This window comes from Dipodomys merriami, unplaced genomic scaffold (assembly GCF_024711535.1).
Source record: "Dipodomys merriami isolate MVZ:Mamm:240054 unplaced genomic scaffold, mDipMer1.0.p SCAF_1, whole genome shotgun sequence".
Lineage (NCBI taxonomy): Eukaryota > Metazoa > Chordata > Mammalia > Rodentia > Heteromyidae > Dipodomys > Dipodomys merriami.
In genome coordinates, this window is record NW_027202270.1 from 91219354 (window position 1) to 91240832 (window position 21479).

The 21479-nt window shown below is 45.3% G+C and overlaps 1 protein-coding gene across 1 annotated transcript in view; it reads right to left on the minus strand.

Moving 5' to 3' along the window:
* The window catches only part of Slc7a8 (solute carrier family 7 member 8), an 80977-nt gene that overhangs the window by 20259 nt on the left and 39239 nt on the right, over nucleotides 1-21479 (minus strand). Inside the window, exon 4 of the mRNA XM_070025177.1 lies at nucleotides 277-402. Coding sequence (XP_069881278.1) covers nucleotides 277-402 — 126 coding nt within the window. The remainder of the gene's footprint in view (nucleotides 1-276; nucleotides 403-21479) is intronic.

Here is a 21479-nt window from a genome sequence, read left to right on the forward strand (position 1 = left end):
CTTTGTTCACCATTTTAAGATATGGACAGGGCACCAAAGAAGATGCAGGATGCTTTGCTTTACAGAGATTTGGGGTCTTTACCTGGCTGTGCAAGCATGGGGAAGTAGATCTTTGCAAGATGAGGTGGTGGTGGTGATAGTTGCATTCCTAACCCTGGGGAAAACGGCTTGTAATCTCTTTATGGAACAAGCAAAGAACTCTGGAAGCCAGAACTGAGAGATCCCAGGATGTGTACATGCAAGTTGTGTGGGGCCCTGCTGGCCCATGACACTCACCTTTGCATATCTGTACAATTCCCATGATGATGATCAGGGCCAGGGCCAGGAGCTTCCCAGCTGTAAAGATGTCTTGAACCCGAGTGGCCCACCGCACACTGGAGCAGTTGACCCATGTGAGAAGCACTGGAATGACAGAGATGCCCAGACATGTCCTGAGAAGCTACATGAGGCTGCACAAGTGCTCTTCTTGCTCCTGAGAATGGAACTGTGACAAGCGAGCTAAACATCTCACAAGCTCAGCTCCAGTGACCAGAGACTTTGGCTCTGTTAACCAGATACAAATAAGGATTACATGCCCCAAATTAGAGCTTGGTCAGAGCACACCCAGGGCTAGAAGCCAAAACCTGGCAGGGAAGTTAGGCACGAGTATGGACTTAGTATTCAAGCCATTATCTCTTCAAGGGGAACCATAAGCAGCTACTGAGATCTTGGAAGTCATTTTTCTGAGCCTGATTTTGAGGCAAGAGATGTTTAGGGACTCTTTTTATTTGTCAAGGTATAATTTGTATGATTTTTTTTTTCTTATGTGGTGCTGAGGAATTGAACCCAGGGCTTCATGCATGAGAGGCAAGCACTCTACCACTAAGCCAACTTCGTAGCCCTTGTCAAGGTATAATTTGTATCTTGTGAAATTCACTCTGTGTGTGTGTGTGTGTGTGTGTGTGTGTGTGTGTGTGTGTGTGTGTGAATGTGTGTATATGTTGTGATGCTGGAGATGGAACCTAAGGCCTCATATATACTAGGCAAGCACTCTATTACTGAGCTACAAGTCTAGTACTATTATTATTATTATTATTATTATTATTAATTTCAGAGATTTGCTCTGTAGCACAGTTTGGCCTCAAACTCCTGGTCCTCCTGCCTCAGCCTGCCAAGAACTGGAATTACAGGTGTTTATGTCTACAACCGGCTCAAATTTCACTATTTTTTTCTTTCTGTTATAGGGTTTGAACTTGAAGCCTGGACCACTTAAACCATACTTCCAGCCAAGATTTCTCTTGGTTATTTTGTTAATACCAGAGCTTGAACTCAGTACCTTGCACTCTCATTTGGCTTTTCTTGCTTATGGCTGGTACTCTACCACTTGAGCCACATCCCAACTCTAGTTGGTTATTTTGGAAATGGAGTCCCTCAGACTTATCTTTCTCTGCCAGGTCTCCTGTGTAGGATTATAGATGTGAGCCACTGGTGTCTAGTTAAAATTCACCTTTTTTAAGACTCTAATTTAATGAGATTTTTTATATACTTTTTTATTGTAAAAGTGCTATACAGAGGGTTACAGTTACATGAACAAGGTAATGAGTACACTTCCTATTGAGCATTGTTGCCTCCTCCTTCATTTGGCCCCTACCATCCCTTCCCTCCCACCTCCACAACTACTCCCTCCCCCTCATGATGTTATAAAGTTCTTTTTCAATAATTTAATGAGATTTGACTAATGTATCTACATTGTTTAATTATTACCACACTCACTATATAGAACATTTCTAACACTCTACAAGGTTGTCTGTTTACCTCTGGCCGACACTAGTTTGATTTCTGTCCCTATAGTAGTAGTTTTGCTTTTTCCAGAATATCACATAAATAAACAGAACCATAAAATATGTGGGTTTTTGCATCTGGCTTCTTTCACCTAACATAATAATGCTTTGAAATCTATTCATGTGGGGCTGGGAAGGTGGCTCAGTGGTAGAGTGCTTGCCTTGCATGCATGAGGCCCTGGGTTCGATTCCTCAGCACCACATAAGCAGAAAAAGCAGGAAGTGGGGCTGAGGCTCAAGTGGTAGAGCGCTAGTCTACAGCTGAAGAGCCCAGGCCAAGTTCAGGCCCCACGACCGACCAAAAAAAAAAAAAAAAAAAATCTATGCATGTTGCTTTACAGTGGTAATTTGTTTTTGTTTTTGTCAGTTGTGGTGCTTGAACTCAGGGCCTGGGTGTTGTCCCTGAGCTTTTTTATTCAAGGCTAATGCTCTACCACTTTGAGATACAGTGCCACTTCTGGGTTTCTAGTAGTTAATTAGAGATAAGAGTTTCACTGACTTTCCCGGCTGTGAAGGTTTTGAATCCAATCTTCAGATCTTAGCCTCCAGAGTAGCTAGGATTATAGGTGTGAGCCAGTGGCACTCACCTTGTTCTTTTTAATTGTTAAAGACTATTCTGTGAGATGGGAAGGGATAGGAAGGGGAAACTGAGGAGGCAACAATGCTTGATAAGAAGTGTACTCATATCTTCCCCTGTAATTGTAACTCCTCTGAACGGTATTTTCACAATAAAAAAAAAAAGACTTTTCAGTTACTCGGTGGTATCCAGTTTTGTTTTGTTTTTCACTCTGATGGACATTTAATTGGCTCCCAGTAAATATAACTGCTATTAAAAAAAAAAAAACTTGCATAGAGTCTGGTATGATGGTGCATGCCTGTAATCCCAGAAACTGGGAAGCAGGGGCAGGAATATTGAAAGTTGGAGGCTACCTTGGGCTACATGGTGAAAGACTTTGTCTCAAAAAATAAAGAAGAGAGGGCTGGGAAGGTGGCTCAGTGGTAGAGGGCTTGCCTTGCATGCCTGAGGCCCTGGGTTAGATTCTTCAACACCACATAAGCAAAAAGAAAAAAGCCAGAAGTGGCACTGTGGCTCAAGTGGTAGAGCGCTAGCCTTGAGCTGAAGAGCTGAGGGACAGCGCCCAGGCCCAGAGTACAGGCCCCACAACCGGACCCAAAATAAATAAATAAATAACATAAAATAAATAAAGAAGAGGGGCTGAGAATGTGACTTAGTGGTAAAGTGCTTGCTTAGCATGCATGAAACCCTGGGTTCTATTCCTTAGTACCAGAAGTGGTGCTGTGGCTCAATGGTAGAGTGCTAGCCTTGAGCAAAAGAAGCTCAGGGACAGTTCCCAAGCCTTGTGTTCAAGCCCCAAGACTGAAACAAAAAAGAAAGACAGAAAAAAAGGAAGAAAGGAGGAAGAAAGAAAAGATTTGCTTAGAAGTTTTTGAGTGAGGGCTGGGAAGGTGGCTCAGTGGTAGAGCACTTGCCTTGTATGCCTGAGGCCCTGGGTTCGATTCCTCAGCACCACATAAGCAAGAAGAAAAAAGCCGGAAGTGGCGCTGTGGCTCAAGTGGTAGAGCGTTAGCTTGAGCTGAAGAGCTGAAGGACAGCACCCAGGCCCAGAGTTCAGGCCCCACGACTGGACCCCCCCCCCCAAAAAAAAAAAAAGTTTTTGAGTGAATACTTGTGGTTTTTGAGTGGAGTTTTCGTTTTTATTGAATAAATTCCTAGGAATAGAATTTTGGGTATTTTGGTAAATACACATTTAATTTTATAAACTGAGCTGGGTGCCAGTGGCTCAAGCCTGTAATCCTAGGTACTCAGGAGGCTGACATCTGAGGATCAGGTTCACAACCAGCCTGGGCAGGAAAAGTCCATGAGACTCTTATCTCTAAGAAACCACCAGAGAACTGGAAGTGGCCCTGTAGCTCAAGTGGTAGAGCGCTCGCCTTGAGCTGAAGAGCTGAGGGACAGCGCCCAGGCCCAGAGTTCAGGCCCCACGACCCGACCCAAAAAAAAGAAAAAAGAAAAAAGAAAGAAATCTACAAGTGAAAAAGCTGAGTAAGCAGAATTCAAGCCCCATGACTGACAAAAAAAAAAAAAAAAGCTGAGTAAGAGTGCAAGGCTCTGAATTCAAGCCTCAATATTGTCATGTACACACACACACACACACACACACACACACACATACACACACACACACACACACACACACATTTCCATTTTTCTAAAGAGGCAACATCACTTTGTCTTCCTGCCAATAATATATATACAGATTCCTGTTATTCTATATCCTTATCAACAACTGTTATTATCAATTTATGCACCCTCTCTTTATATAACTAATGTGTGTATGTGTGTATTTGTGTGTGTGTGAGAGAGAGAGAGAGAGATGGAGGAGGGGGAAGGGAGGGCAAGCACAAGCTTGGCTGTTTGGATGGGCAGCAAGAAGGACTATTTCACTGTGGTTTTGATCTGCATTTCCCTAGTGATTAGTAATGCTGAGAGCTAGCAAGGAGGGCTCTCGGCTTTGTTGCTACACTCCTCAAGCCACCCACCAAGCTGTGTGAAGGAGTGTGGTTCTCCGTTTCCAGATGGTTGTGAAAAGCTTGAGGACAAGGGAGAAGAAAATTAAAATCCTCTGGCTCCTCCTTTTCCTGAATATAGCGGTGACCAGGACACCCCCTAGTGCTCAAAAGGTACACATCGTCCACATAAAAGCATCAGACTATTTTTATTTCTTCATGCCTCCTGCAAGGACTGAGTCCTGAATGACTGATTAAGTTTTAGCAACACCTTACTGTTAAACTGAGCTTTTATTTTCCAAGGATTTCACAACCTTATTTGATCTGTGCTTGATCTCAGCAGGGCAGAAGCATGCTACATTGCATCCATCTGTGGTCTTCCTTCCTAAAACAACCTTCTCTACCTGACAGACCCCCTATTTTTCAAGAGTCCTGTCTCATCAAGCTTTGTGATTTTATTTATTATTAATAATAGGGCCTGCTGCCTGACACCAGTGGCTCATGCTTGTAGTCCTAACTTCTTAGGAGGCTGAGATCTGAGGATTGAGATTTGAAGCTAGTCCAGGCACATACATCCAAGAGACTCTTCTATCCAATTAACCAGCCAAAAGCTGGAAATAGAAATATTGCTCAAGTGCTAGCTTTGAGTGGAAAAAGCCAATCAAGAGCACAAGGCCCTGAGTTCAAGGACCTTAGCACACACACATATAGTTTATCCTTTTTTGCTCCATAATGTCAGACTTTTCTTTTTTTTGGTGACAGTACTGGGGTTTGATCTCAGGGCCTCAGTGCTCTCCTTTGGCTTTTTTGCTCAAGTCTGACGCTCTACCACTTGAGCAACACCTCTGCTTCTGGCTTTTTGCTGGATAGTTGGAAGTAAGAGTAACATGCATTTGTCCACCCTGGTTGGCTTTGAATCAGGATCCTCAGATCGCAGTCTCCTGAGTAGCTAGGATTACACACTACCAACTCCTGGCACCACTCTGTGGTAGTCACTTCTTCATATTAAAATGATCTGTTTCTTTCTCTTCCACTTTCCCGGTAGGGGAAAGTATAGTACCATATCACTGGTACCTGCAAATAAGTAGGTGCTCAACAAATATTTAATACAGTCCCCCAATGTCACCTCACTTTATATATGCCACAGTGCACACAAACCTCCCCTGTTCCCCAGTAATCTCATTAATAGGAGACCAAACCCCCAGTTCCTTTCATGGAGCCAAAAGAGCAACAGGAAGCCTGACCCCAAGGGTAGAAACTCCTGACTGAGTGTGGAAGAGCTGTTATCTAAGATGGTATCATATAAGGAGAATCAAAACATGTGGTCTGAGGAAAGATTTTATGTGCCTGAACAGGGAGAACATTTTGTGAATACTGGAATGTTCCAGATAGAAAGAGACATCCTGACAAATACACACTTGATTATCTTACTCAATTCAGTCAGTATTTCAGGATCATGTGCCTGGGGACAATCCAACTCAAGTCACTCTAAACAACTGGAGCTGTGATCTCAGCTTCTCCCCAGGGCCCTGAAGACCTGCTGGGTCCAAGGCTGGCCCGTGTACCCAGGAATCCAGCCAGACATAAGCAGTAATGATTCAAGAATAAAGATTGGTTTGTGAAAGAAAGGAAGATTAGAAAACAAAACCCATGTGGCTTGAGTGTGGATGTGGATTACCGAAGAGATTGGATCCTGACTCAGAAGAGAAAATTACCCTCTATCGAGGGGAGGAGGGGCTGGGAAGGTGGCTCAATGGTAGAGAACTTGCCTTGCATGCCAAAGGCCCTGGGTTCGATTCCTCAGCACCACATAAGAAAAAAGCCGGAAGTGGTGCTGTGGCTCAAGTGGTAGAGCACTAGCCTTGAGCTGAAGAGCTGAGGGATAGCGCTCAGGCCCAGAGTTCAGGCCCCACGACCGGACCCCCCCAAAAAAAAACCAAAACAAAACAAAAAAGGGGAGGAGAAGGCAGGAGGCAAGGTAGGGAGACCAGATGAGACAGATGACAGGAAAACTCTTTCTCTCTTTCTTTCTTTTTTTTCTTCCCTCCCTTCTTCCCTCCCACCCCCCTCCCTCCTTCTCTCCCTCCCTCTTTCCTTCCTTCCTTTCTTCCTTCCTTCTTTCCTTTCTCCCTTCCTCTCTCCCTTCTCCCCCTATTCCCCTCTCTTTCTTTTCTCTTTAATAATCGTTGCTGGCAGCGGGTGCTGGTGGCTCACGCCTGTAATCCTAGCTACTCAGGAGGCTGAGATCTGAGGATCGCAGTTCAAAGCCAGCCCGGGCAGGAGAGACCGTGAGACTCCTATCTCCAATAAATCACCAGAAAACCGGAAGTGGCACTGTAGCTCAAGTGGTAGAGCGCTCGCCTTCAGCTGAAGAGCTGAGGGACAGCGCCCAGGCCCAGAGTTCAAGCCCCACAACAAAAAAAAATCTTTGCTGGGAAAACTGGGCATCCATATGCAGAAAACTAAAAGTGGATCCCTGTTTGTCACCATGCACTAATATCAACTCAAACTGTATCAAAGACCTCAATGTCAGACCGAAACTTTGAAATTACTATAAGGGAGAATAGAAGAAACACTAGAACTCATAGGCAGAGGAGGAAACTTTTTGAAAAGGGTCCCCAGAGTCCAACAGATAGGAGAGAGATTTGACAAATGGGATTATACCAAACTAAAAAGTTTCTGCACAGCAACTAACACAGTTACTAAACTAGAAAGACAACCAACAGACTGAGAGAAGATCTTTACCAGCAATACATCAGAAAAAGCCTAATATCCAAAATATATAAAGACCTCAAGAGACTAACCCCTCCCAAAGCTAATAAGCCAATCACTAAATGGACAAAGGGATTAAGGAGAAACTTCTCAGAAGAAAAGGTAAGGATAGGGCTGGGAAGTTGGCTCAGTGGTGGAGCGCTTGCCTTGCATGCCCGAGGCCCTGAGTTCGATTCCTCAGCACCACATAAGCAAAAAAAAGAAAAAAGCCAGAAGTGGCGCTGTGGCTCAAGTGGTAGAGTGCTAGCCTTGAGCTGAAGAGCTGAGGGACAGTGCTCAGGCTCAGAGTTCAGGCCCCCACGACTGGACCCAAAAAAAAAAAAAAAAAGAAAAAGAAAAGAAAAGGTAAGGATGGCAAAGAAACACATGAGGAAATCACCCTGTCCATAAAGGAAATGTAATTCAAAACAACTCTGATCCATCCAGCAGTCTGGAGGATCCTCAAAAACCTAAACACAGGCCCTCCCCATGACCCAGCCATTCCATGACTGGGCATCTACCCTGAACATCATGAGCCAGGACATAAAAAAGACACCTGCACACCCATGTTCGTTGCCACACTAGTCAAGCTGTGGAAACAGCCCAGATGCCCTATAATAGATGAGTGGATCCAAAAAATGTGGACCCTATATATGACGGAATTTTACATAGACATTAGAAAGAATAATATTATATCATTTGCAGAGAAATGGATAGAACTAGAACAAATCATGTTAAGTGAGGTAAACCAAGCTGAGAGAGACAAAGTTTCATGTTTTCTCTCATATACAGAAGCTAGATCTAAAATACACTGGGACATCATAAATTCTACAGGACTGTAGGCATTCACACACAGTGAGACCAAAGGAGGATATTCTTAGGAAAGGAACACAAAGGACAATGCCTATGTGCTTCTGATCATACAAAATAATATTTATTGAAATGAACTCCAGGAAATGGAAACAAGAGTTTTTTTTTCCTTCGGCTGAGAATGTGGCTTATTGGTAAAGTGCTTGCCTAGCATGTATAAAGCCCTGGGTACCATTCCTCAGTACTACATAAACAGAAAAGGCTGGAAGTGACACTGTGGCTCAAGTGGTAGAGTGCTAGCCTTGAGCAAAAAGAAGCTCAGGGACAGTGCCCAGGTCCTGAGTTCAAGCCCCAGGACTGGCAAAAAAAAAAAAAAAAAAAAAAAGTTTGTTCTTTCTTTTCTTTTTTCTTTTTTTCTTTTTCTTTCTTTTTTGCCCTATTTGATTATTTTTCATTTATATGTCTTTGGAAGACCAAAGGGAGACACAGAAACAGAGGGACAAAGGGTAAACAAATGCAGTAGTGGTACTCACTAGACATTATGTTGAAAATGAACTATACAGGGCTGGGAATGTGGCTTAGTGGTAGAGTACTTGCCTAGCATGCATGAAGCCCTGGGTTCGATTCCTCAGTACCACATAAACAGAAAAAGCCCAAAGTGGCTCTGTGGCTAGTGGTAGAGTGCTAGCCTTGAGCAAAAGAATCTCAGGGACAGTGCCCAGGCCCTGAGTACAAGCCCCAGGACTCGCAAGTTAAAAAAAAAAAAAAGAAAAAAAAGGAAATGAATTATATAACTTGTGGGTGGCAATAGGAAGGATAAACTGGAAGAGAGGGAGGGAAGGGGTGACATTGTACAAATACTCATTACTGACATATGTAACCTTAATATCTTTGTATAACACCTTTATAAAACAATAAAAAATTAAATTTTCTTTTTTGTTGTTTTAGAGGTGATATACAGCGTGGTTACATTGACAGATGTCAGGTAGCAAGTGCATTTCCTTTCGTACAGTGTCATCTGTTCCTTCATTTTCTCCCATTCCCTTCCTCCCATCTCCATCCAGGAGTTGCATAGTTCACTTTCATCAATATCCAGTGCGCTCCACTGTTGTACTTTTTCACCTCCCCTCCACAGTTGTGAACATGAATATACTGTATATAAAGTAAAGAATATCAGAGTCATCAGCAAAAGGCAAAGCAAATTAAGAAAAACAGTCCTTTGTTTCCGTATCTTTGGAGTTTGTTTCAGTATGTATATTATTTTATAAAAAGAGGGCTGGGAAGGTAGCTCAGTGGTAGAGCGCTTGCCTTGCATGCATAAGGCCCTGGGTTCAATTCCTCAGCACCACATAAGCAAAAAGAAAAAAGCCAGAAGTGGTGCTGCGGCTCAAGTGGTAGAGCGCTAACCTTGAGCTGAAGAGCTGAGGGACAGCGCCCAGGTTCAGAGTTCAGGCCCCATGACCGGACCCAAAAAAAAAAAAAAGAAATGTACTCTTTACTAGAATTATATAACTGTAATCCCTTTGTAAAGCATCTTTATAGTAACAATAAAAAATTAAAGAACAAAACTCATTGGGGGTGGATATGGATGACAGAAGAGATTGGGTTCTGACTCAAAAGAAAATTACCCTCCACCAAGGGGAGGAGCGAGCAGGAGGCAGGATAGGGAGACCACAGATGACAGACAGAGAAAACACAAGTTCTTCTTTTTTTTCTTTCTTTCCTTCTTTCCTCTTTCTTTCTTCCTTTCTATCTTTTTCTCCTTCGTGTGTGTGTGTGTGTGTGTGTGTGTGTGTGTGTGTGTGTGTGTGCGCGTGTGCTGGTACTAGGGCTTCAATTCAGGGCCTGGGGCTTCAATTCAGGGCCTGGGTACTGTCCTTGGTCCTTTTTCTTCCTCTACTTGAGCCTCAGCTCCTCATTCTGGTGCCCATCTGACAGGAAAGTTCTTTCGCTCTGCCTTTTTTTACAGGTCCTAGGGCTTGAATTCAGGGCGTGGGCACTGTTCCTGAGCTGATTTGTGCTCAAGGCTAACACTCTACCACTTGAGCCACAGCAGCACTTCTGGTTTTTCTGGTAGTTAGTTGGAGATAAGAGTCTCAAGGACCTTCTTTCCCATTCTGGCTTTGAACCACGATCCTCAGATCTCAGCTTCCTATGTAGCTAGGATTCAGGCTTGAGCCATCAGCAGAGTTGGACAACTTAAGAAAGGAAAATCCCCTGGGCTAGGAAGGTGGCTCAGTGGTAGAGCACTTGCCTTGCATGCATGAGGCCCTGGGTTCGATTCCTCAACACCACATAAGCAAAATGAAAAAAGCCAGAAGTGGCACTGTGTCTCAAGTGGTAGAGTGCTAGCCTTGAGCTGAAGAGCTGAGGGACAGCGCCCAGGCCCAGAGTTCAGGCCCCACGACCAGACCCCCCCCCCCAAAAAAAAAGAAAGGAAAATCCCAGCTGGGCACATGCCTATAATCTATTGAGGAGACTGAAATCTGAGGATCATGATTCAAAGCCAGCTCAGGAAAGAAAGTCCATGACCATGAGACTTTTTTTTTTTTTTTGGGTCGGTCATGGGGCCTGAACTCTGGGCCTTGGTGTTGTCCCTCAGCTCTTCAGCTCAAGGCTAGTGCTATACCACTTGAGCCACAGTGCCACTTCCAGCCCTTTCTGCTTATGTGGTGCTGAGGAATCAAACCCAGGGCCTCATGCATGCGAGGCAAGCACTCTACCACTGAACCACCTTTCCAGCCCTCCATGAGACTCTTGACCTCCAATTAATCCAGACTGGGACTGGGAATGTGACTTAGTGATAGAGTGCTTACTTAGCTTGCATGAAGCCTTGGGTTTGATTCCTCAGTACCACATACCCAGAAAAAGCCACAAGTGGCACTGTAGCTCAAGTGGTAGAGCACTGGTCTTGAGCAAAAGAAGCTCAGGGACAGTGCTCAGGCCCTGAGTTCAAGCCCCAGGGCTGGCAGAAAGAAAGGAAGGAAGGAAGGAAGGAAGGAAGGAAGGAAGGAAGGAAGGAGAAAGAAAGAGGGAGGGAGGGAGGGAGAGAAAGAAGAAAAAAAGAAAGAAAAATTCTTTTTTACCCAAGGCAAAAAGGATAGAAAACATAAAGTTCTTTCTTTCCATGATAGACCTTGTTAAGGCAGACAAAAGCATCCCTCAGACTGTCCACTCTATCTTGGTGTGATCAAGATGCTTGAAGGTGCCAAGTGACAACTCACTCACACCTGTAATCCCAGCTACTCAGGGGGTGGAAATTCCATGCCAACCACAGAAGGAAACTCTGACAGACTCTTTTTTTTTTTGGGGGGGGGGAATCCAGTCATGGGGCCTGAACTCTGGGCCTGGGCGCTGTCCCTCAGCTCTTCAGCTCAAGGTTAAGCACTCTACCACTTGAGCCACAGCGCCACTTCCGGCTTTTTTTTCTTTTTGCTTATGTGGTGCTGAGGAATCGAACCCAGGGCCTCAGGCATGCAAGGCAAGCGCTCTACCACTGAGCCACCTTCCCAGCCCCCTGAGAGACTCTTAAATGCATTAACCAGCAAAAAGCTGGAGTGCCAACCTTGAGAAGAAAAAGCTAAGCAAGAGCACAAGGCCTTGAGTTTAAGCCCCACCCTCCACCCCCAATCGCACACTCACACACAAAGATGTTTGAGGATGAGGATCTGATGAGAATCAGGAGTCTTGCTGTCAGGGTCTTCTGTTCTATTTTATCTCTTCAACTTCACAAGAACTTAGCCTTTGACTAATATTTAACCTTTTACCTTGAGAGGGATCTCTCAGGAATAAGCAGGGGAATGCTGAGAATGAGGTGGAGATAGGCAGGCTGCCTGTACCCCCTAATCTCAGAACAAGGCTGGAGGGTGAAGGTCTTACCCTTCACCCCACAGTTGGGCCCTGGCAGCACGTGACTGAAATGAACCGAGAGGGAACTTTCAGTCTCCTGCTGCTGTGGACAGTGCCTCAAGCCACAGCTGAAACCTGAGCCTCTCTATCCCAAGAGGAAAGGTCAGAGAGTGAAGGTAATACTCACTGGGTGCTTGTCAAGCACTTCTGCCATGCCTAGGAGGCTGCTTGCCACCGCCTTTCTACTACCCAGCCAGACTCTATCTCAAAGAGAGAAAGAGAGAGAGAGAGACAAACAGACAGACAGACAGAGACAGAGACAGACAGAAAGAGAAAGAGAGATAGAGAGACAGAAAGACAGAGAGGGCAAGCGCCAGGTTCCAGTGGTTCATAGCTGCAATCCTAGTTACTCAAGAGGCTGAAATCTGGTGATCACTGTTCAAAGCCGGCTTGAGCAGGAAAGCCCATGAGACTCTAATCTCCAGCGAACCAGCAAAAAGCCAGAAGTAGAAACATGGCTTAAGAGGTAGAGCGTTAGTCTTGAGGAAAAAAACTAAAGGTCAGCTTTCAAGCCCTAATACTGGCACTAAATAAGTAAACAGAATAAAAGGAAGATGAGACTTTTTTTTTTTTTTTGGGTCCGGTTGTGGGGCCTGAACTCTGGGCCTGGGCGCTGTCCCTCAGCTCTTCAGCTCAAGGCTAGCGCTCTACCACTTGAGCCACAGCGCCACTTCCGGCTTTTTGCTTATGTGGTGCTGAGGAATCGAACCCAGGGCCTCATGCATGCAAGGCAAGCACTCTACCACTGGGCCACCTTCCCAGCCCCAAGATGAGACTTTTAAAAGATGTAGTTGAAGAGGCTGAGAATGTAGCTTAGTGGTAGAGTGCTTGCCTAGCATGCATGAAGTCCTGGGCTCGATCTTCAGTCCCACATACACAGAAAAAGCCAGAAGCACTGTGGCTCAAGTGCTAGAGTGCTAGCCTTGAGCAAAAAGAAGTTCAGGAACAGTGCCCAGGCCCTGAATTCAAGCCCCAGGACTAGCAAAAGAAAAGAAAAGAAATAAATAAAAAAGTGGTTGGAATAGGGTTCCAGTGGGTTAAGCCTGTGAAACTAGCTACTCAGCAGTCTGAGTTAGAAGGTTAAGCAGCAAAGTCCATGCGACTTTTATCCCCAGTTAACTACCAAAAAGCCGCAAGTGGAACTGTGGCTCAAGCACTAGAGTGCTAGTCTTGAGCAAAGAAAGCTCAGTGACAGTACCCCAGTCCTGAGTTCAAGTCTTGGCCCTCCCTCCAACCCCACTGCCAAAAAAGTTGTTTTCTTAACCTAACCTGAATAAAGAACTCAATATCAAGATGTCAGGAGACACATAAAGAATGAAGTAGACAGGAGGAGAAAATCTTAAGACTCCAGCAGTGCCTCTCATCTGCCAAGTGGGAGAGATGTGGTTCAGCCCTTCCTGCCTGAAGCTGTGGGACTGCAGAGAGATGTAGAGTTCCTGTTCCCACACTGGGCCTTGCTTGCCCACTGTGGAGGGGGGTGGAGGAGTCCTGCTCCCTGCAGAGAAGTGCCCTCAAGCCCTGCCTCTACCTTGATCCCCAGGCTTTGATCCTCAGATATCACAGAAGCCTCTTTCCCTTCCTCCCTCAGGCCTTGAGAGCAGACCTCACAGAGGAAGGCAGAATAACAGCCATCCCAACAGATGTCAACATTCGAATCCCCAGGATTTGTCAATTCTGCAAAAGGAACTTTGTAAAAGTGATTCAATTAAGGATCTGAAGATAGGGAGCTTATCTTGGATTATCTGAGTGTGCCCAATGTAATTATAAGAGACAGCAGTTCTAAAAGGAAAGATAAAATGGTGCTGGTAGCCAGGAGGGAGAGGGAGATTTAAAGATGCTGTTGCTGGCTTTGAGGACACAAGGGGCCATAAGCAAAAAAATTAAAAAATAAAATAAAATAAAGGCAGGAAGTCCCTAGAAGCTGGAGAAAGCAAAGAAACTTTTTTCTAGTCTCCAGAGGGCCACATCCTCACCAACACTTAAGTTTAGGACTTGTGACCTCTCAAACTGCCTGATAATAAGTTTGTGTAGTCTTAAGCCACCAAGATTGTGATAATTTATTATCAATAGGAAATTAATACAAGGATAGACATTATGTAGAAGACAGCAAGAACATTGCCTTAAAGAGAAAAGTATAATGTGAGCCCGGCTTCAGTGGCTCACGCCTGTAATCCTAACTAGTCAGGAGGCTGAAATCTGAGGATCAAGGTTCAAAGCCAGCCTGGGCAGGAACATCCGTAAAACTCTTTTTTTTTTTTTTTTTTTTTTTTTTTTTTTGGGTCCGGTCGTGGGGCCTGAACTCTGGGCCTGGACGCTGTCCCTCAGCTCTTCAGCTCAAGGCTAGCGCTCTACCACTTGAGCCACAGCGCCACTTCCGGCTTTTATCTTTTTGCTTATGTGGTGCTGAGGAATCGAACCCAGGGCCTCAAGCATGCAAGGCAAGCGCTCTACCACTGAGCCACCTTCCCAGCCCCATCCGTAAAACTCTTATCTCCAATAAACTACTGAGAAAACTGAAAGTGGTGCTGTGGCTCAAGTGACAGAGTGCTGGCCTAGAGCTGAAGAGCTGAGCTCAGGGACAGCACCCATGACCACCACCACCACCAAAAAAGTGGTGTGTGTGTGTGTGTGTGTGTGTGTGTGTGTGTGTGTGTGTGTGTGTGTGTGTGTGTGTGTGTGTGTGTGTGTGTGTGTGTGTGTGTGTGTGTGTGTGTGTGAAAGAGGAGAGAGGGAGGGAGAGAGGGAGAAGGAGGGAGGGAGAGAGAGAGAGAGAATATTGGGCTTAAACTCAGATCTCTGTCTTTTTCCTAGTTTTTTCACTCAAGGCTGGTGCTCTACCACTTGAGCCACAGCTCACTCCTGACTTTTTGCTGGTCATTTGAAGATAAAAATTTCATGGACTTTTCTGCTTTGCCTCCTGAATAGCTAGGATTACAGGGATGAGTCATTAGCACCTGCCAAAAGAAAAACTTTGTAGGAACAACCAGGCAATTGGAGATGTAGCTCAATAGTAGCCTGTGTTTAGCATGTGCAAAATCTTGGATTCCATTCCTAGTCTCTAAAAAATGTTTTGTTTTTGTTTTTGTTTTAAATGGAAAGGGAAGAGATGAGTCTAAGAGTACTATATGTAAGTTTATTCTTCAAGTTGGAAGTATGGAGTGGTCACATGGTTTACCACATTGTCACCGATAACATGAGACCTACAATGGTAGAGCCTGTTGTGTGATTTGTCTTAGTTTAGTCAACTAAAACTCACTACATAAAACTTGAAACATTTTGGGAAGAACTTTCACCTTACTCTTTCTCTCCATATATATAAAATAGTTAAAAGCAATTACAAATTATCTCTAGACTACTTTCAAACAAAGCACCAATAACTCACTAGCATAAGCCATTTTCATTTAGAAAGTTCTAGCTGGGCTCACCCATCTAATCCCAGCTACTTAGGAGGCTGAGATATGAGGATCCTGAGTTGAAGTCAGCCCGGGCAAGAAAGTAGAGCTGTGGTTCAAGTGGTAGAGAGATAGCCTTGAGCAAACAGAGCTAAGGGAAAATGCCCAGGTACTGAGCTCAAGCCCTTGTACTAAGGGAGGGGGGCAGGGGCAAGGGAGAAAGAGACAGAGAGACAGGGAGGACACAAGAAGGGACAATAAGTCCTTTTGAGTGGTAGTGAAGCTGCTTTGAAATCCCCACAGCATTGCAGAGTCAGGGTTGTGACCTATGACTCCCAGCTTCTGGTGTCTTCTGAGAGCAGAACAAGCAGAGTTCAAAGCAGCTTATTTGGTAAGGAGTGAGCAAGACGGTGGGGTATCAGTCACTGGGAGGGAAGGAGACAGAGACAGCTCCCTCAGAGGGACCTGGCAGGGCTGACTGAGGATCACAGGACTTTAGAACTTCCAGTACCCAAAGGCCATGCTGTCCCTCCCAGCTGAGTCACTTACTCTCGAGGAACCCAGACAAGCTAATTAACTTCTTTGAGCTTCCCTTCCCTCTAACATCTGAGGACACAGACCTGGTCCCAGCACCAACCCCAAACCCAGGTTGTTTTCTGGGCATAAGGAAGTACAACAGCAGCATGACAAAAGCAGAAGACAAATATGGCTGCTTCTCAGCAAGCATTGCCCTAGGGTGACTTGAATCTCAGATTGGTGTCACTTTTCCAATATCACCATGAGGTTATACATTCCCTCTGAACCTGAGAAACTCCAATATGATAGGATCTCTCTCTTTCATTGAGTATTGCAATATAGACCAGGTTGGCTTCGAACCTGAGATCATCTTGCTTCAGAGGGGAAATGGGGAGACAGTCCATTCCATCCTAAGAGGATACTCTGTGTGTGTGTGTGTGTGTGTGTGTGTGTGTGTGTGTGTGTGTGTGTGTGTGTGTGTGTGTGTGTGTGTATTGCTATAAGACCTTAAGTGATGTTAGTTGGCTATGCTTTGTATTGCTCATGGAAATGTCATCCTCAAAAAGAGGATATAGTTTGCTCAGGATCATGCTGACAAATAGAGGCCAAAGCTGGAAAAGGGATGACAGGGCAGATTTTAAAGAAGCTGTATCATATACTAGGCTACATTGTACCCTACGGCAAAGCTTGTTCTTACTTCTTCTTTTTTTTTGGGGGGGGGGTCCAGTTGTGGGGCCTGAACTCTGGGCCTGGGCGCTGTCCCTCAGCCCTTCAGCTCAAGGCTAGTGCTCTACCACTTGAGCCACAGAGCCACTTCTGGCTTTTTTCTTATGTGGTGCTGAGGAATCGAACCCAGGGCCTCAGGCATGCAAGGCAAGCGCTCTTCCACTGAGCCACCTTCCCAGCCCCCCTTACTTCTTTTTGTATGCCAGACCTTTCTCCTCAATTTTTCTCTCTTCTTTCTGTACTGGAGTTTCCTTTTAGGATTGTACATCCACTAGATAGATGCTTTATAGCTTTAGCTATGACTTGAGCTCTTTTTACTCTGATTTCATTAATTAATTTATTTTTATTTATTTATTTAGTTGTCCTGGGGCTTGAAACCCCAAGGGATAGCTTGAATGCTATCCCTTAGCTTTTTCCACTCAAGGCTAGTGTTCTTCCACTAGAGCCACACCTCCACTTCCTGTTGTTGTTGTTTTTTTTTTTTTTCTGGTTAATTGGAGGTAAAAGTCTCATGGATTTTCTTCCTGGGCCAGCTGTGAATGGTGATCCTCAGATCTTAGCCTCCTGAGTAGTTTAGGATTATAGACACAATCCACTGTAGCCTGTCTGTAGTTTGTTTTGGGGACTGTTTTTTACATTTGCCCAAGTTGGCCTCAAACTCTTAATTCTCCTGCCCTGCCCTGCCCTGAGTGGGCTCATATCAGAGTCTTCTATATTATAGAAACCCCCATTTCTGTGTAGCGCAGGTAAGTGCCAGTGATGTCAGAAAACTGGAGAGGAGGATGTAGTGGATACCATGGCTCTTTCTTTTTATTTTTGCCGGTCATGGGGCTTGAACTCTGGGACTGGGCGCTGTCCCTAAGCTCTTCAGCTCAAGGCTAGCGCTCTACCGCTTCAGCCACAGTGCCACTTCCGGTTTTCTGAGTGGTTTATTGGAGATAAGAGTCTCATGGAGGGGCTGGGAAGGTGGCTCAGTGGTAGAGCACTTACCTTACATGCATGAGGCCCTGGGTTCGATTCCTCAGCACCACATAAGCAGAAAAGGCCAGAAGTGGCACTGTGGCTCAAGTGGTAGAGTGCTAGCCTTGAGCTGAAGAGCTCAGGGACAGTGCCCAGGCCCAGAGTTCTGACCCCATGACTGGCAAAAAAAAAAAAAAAAAAAGAGTTTCATGGACTTTCCTGCTCGGGCTGGCTTTGAACCGAGATCCTTAGATCTCAGCCTCCTGAGTAGCTAGGATTATAGGCATGAGCCACCGGTGCCTGGCTGGCTATTTCTTTCTCTAAGAAAATTTACAAAGTACAGATCATCCTAAGACCACTGTTTTCAAGTTCTCTTATACTTCCCATTGAACTGAACCAACAGATGGTCATTTTATGCCTTCCTTAGGGAATGAAAGAACAGTTTTGAATGGATCTCTAAACGGGTCATTCCTTCTGTCAAGCAAGCTGATGCTCTCTGAGCCACACTATAATAGCCTGATGAATAAAAAGTAGGAAAGAGGGCTGGGAAGGTGGCTCAGTGGTAGAGCGCTTGCCTTGCATGCATGAGGCCCTGGGTTTGATTCCTCAGCACCACATAAGCAAAAAGAAAAAAGCCAGAAGTGGCGCTGTGGCTCAGGTGGTAGAGTGCTAACCTAGAGCTGAAGGGCTGAGGGACAGCGCCCAGGCCCAGAGTTCAGGCCCCACGATCAGACCCAAAAACAAAAACAAAAACAAAAAGTAGGAAAGAGAAATTTGAATAGGGGCTTAGCTTGGTTATTCTTAAAAAATAAACGAACAAAACACCTACTTGGGGTCTTTTTGTAGTCAACTCTTGGCCCCACAAGTATATTTGTACTGCAAATGCCTATTTGTAGACTCATGGGCAATTGAATCAGGAATTTAAAGACCCAGAAATTTATTTTATGAACATTAAAGTATGTTCTCACTCAGCTAATTAGTAGCAGAGGCAGGAGGAGGACAGCTCCTTAACCTCTTGGTGTTTGGTCACAACCCGTCTTTTCTTTCATTTACAATCAGTTATCTTTCCCATTCTTCACCTCCCAGCTCCCCATTTCCCTATCTCCTACCAGAAGTACCATGATCACTTCTGCAATGCTACCTGAGGCTCTGAGTCTAACATTTGGGGACACAGGTCTGGCCCCAGCACCATCCCCAACCCAGATTGTTTTCTGGGCATCAGGAAGTACAACAGCAGCATGACGAAAGCAGAAGACAAGCATGGCTGCTTCTCAGCAAGCATTGCCCTAGGGTGAATCTCAGATTGCTATCTCCTTTCCATTGTCACCATGAGGTTACACTTTCCCTCTGAACCTGGGAAACTGCAACATGATAGGATCCATCTCTTTCTCTGAGTATTGCAATATAGACCAGGTTGGCTTCGAACCTAAGATCATCCTGACTCAGTATCAAGTGCTAGGATTAAAGATGTGTTCCTTTCTTTCCTTTCTCCTTCTCCACTTTCCTGCTTCTTCTCTCCCCTCCCTCTTTTTGGCAGTACTGGGGATTGAACTCAGGACCTTTTTTTTTTTTTTTGCTCAGTCTTGTGGCTTGAATTCTGGACTGGGCTCTGTCCCTCAGCTCTTCAGCTCAAGGCAAGCGCTCTACCACTTGAGTCACAGTGCCACTTCTCATTTAATGGTGGTTAATTGGAGATAAGAGTCTCATGAACTTTCCTGCCTGGGCTGACTTTGAACTGAGATCTGAGGATCTGAGTTCATTAGGAATAATTAGGATTGCAAGCGTGAGCCACCTGCGTCCGGCTGAACTCAGGACTTTTGCATTTGCTAGCCAGGTAACTTAACACTTGAGCTTCATCTCCAGCTTCCTTCTGCACTAGATACTTCTAGGAAGGAAAATATACGTAGGATGGACTAGATGGCAATCCTCTTACCTGTGCTTTCTTATATCACTGGAGGTACTAGGCATATACCACTGATCCAGTGATTTGTTAAAATGAAGTCTCTGAACCTTTATGCTGAGGCTTATCTGAATCTGTGATCCCCCAGTTTCCACTTCCTAAGTAGTTAGTATTACTGGCTTGAGCCACTGCACCTGTTACAACTTGTATTTCTCTGTGTGTATGTGTGTGTGTACATGTGCAAGCACACCCACACGCGTGTGCATACTGGAACTGGGTCTTGAACTTAGTGTCTAGATGCCATCTGTTAGTTTTTTTACTCAAGGCTGATGCTCTACCACTTGAGCCATAGCTCCATTTAAGGCCTTTTGCTGGGCTGGGAAGTGGCTCAGTGGTAGAGCGCTTGCCTTGCATGCATGAGGCCCTGGGTTCGATTCCTTAGCACCACATAAGCAAAAAAGAAAAAAGCCAGAAGTGGCACTGATGCTCAAGTGGTAGAGCGCTAGCCTTGAGCTGAAGAGCTGAGGGGCAGTGCCCAGGCCCAGAGTTCAGGCCCCACGACCGGACCCCGGACCCCCTCCCCCCCAAAAAAAGGCCTTTTCCTGGTTAATTGGAGATAAGAGTCTCATGGACTCCCTTCCTGAGCTGGCTTCTACAACCATCAGTTCTTAGCCTCCTGAGTAGCTAGATTTACAGGTGTGAGCCACCTGTGCCCAGCTACACCTAGGATTTCGTTCTTTCTTTTTTTTTTTGGTCCGGTCGTGGGGCTTGAACTCTGGGCCTGGGTGCTGTCCCTCAGCTCTTCAGCTCAAGGCTAGCGCTCTACCACTAGAGCCACAGAGCCACTTCCGGCTTTTTCTGTTTATGTGGTATTGAGGAATTGAACCCAGGGCCTCATGCATGCAAGGCAAGCGCTCTACCACTGAGCCACTTTCCCAGCCCCACCTAGGATTTCTTAGTCTCACTGACTGGGACCCAAGGAGTATACTGGAGGTAGCTGGAAAAACATTGTTTTCCTTTTACATTGTCAGAATCAGGCGTCTCCTTCTGGTCTTTTCAGAGAAAATGAAAACAGGCAGGATAAAGTATGTGCATGGAATGCAGAAATACATACAGACAGATGATGAAGTGCATACAGACAGATGATGGAGAGGACCTAAGAATCAGCAGGGTAGAAGAGAAAAGACAGAAAGGGACAGAGCAGTACAAATGATAGAGAAAAAGAGCTTGAGAGCTGCAAAACAGACAGAGAAGATTGGCATTCGGGGGGAATAAAAGAAGGAAGAGGAGGAAGAGGAGAAGAAGGAGAAGAGGAGGAGACTCAGCAGCAAGGCATTAAACAGCTAGTGAAAAAGGATGGAAGTGACGCCACTTGGTAGAAACCAGAACGCCCTGTTCTCCACAACTTCAAAATAAGCACCTATCCCTAGCCCTCTGAAATAGCCATCAATTCCATCTGGTGGGTCTGCCAGAAGGGAGAGTTTCTTAGTCTCACTTTTTGCTGGGGCATGCACTTCTCTGCTTTCTGCCACACTCTGGCAGCCCCCACTGACTCCCTGGCTGGGGAACTACAGCAAAGGGGTGCCCTTCAGCAAAGCCTGCAGGGTGCCATGCAAGAGCTAGGGCACCCAGCCATTGAGAGGGGTGTGGCCACCCTCTGCTCTGTGATAGGCTGCACATATACCTTGGCTGCCTCCCCTCAGTGGAGGAACCGGGCACGTGTTTCTAATTGTGGAACTGCCAGGCCTGTCTAACCTCATCCATTTCCAGATCTAGGAGCTAAACTGGTGTGGGTTGCCAAAAGGCACTGATAGGCAAAGAAAACACTGAGCCCTACACCACCTGAGGCTCTGATAATATTCCAGTTCGTGCCCACGCAAGCTGCAGGCTAGACTGAGCCATCTTTTCCTCCTCAAAGACCTCAGAGAGGCCTGGGGATATGAGTGGGGAGATAGGGAGCCAGTTTCCTAACTTACCTACAATCCTTCCTATGCGACAAAGAGCCATATTTTAAAGTTTTCAGACACTCTGCTTATTTAGATCAAAGGTTTGTTGTATTTTACATGTGATATAACTCGGCTGGTGCAGTTATATATGTAAATAACTTGACTGGTGAAAGATAAAAACATTCAAACAAAGCAACAGCAACCAAAAATAATATCAAAG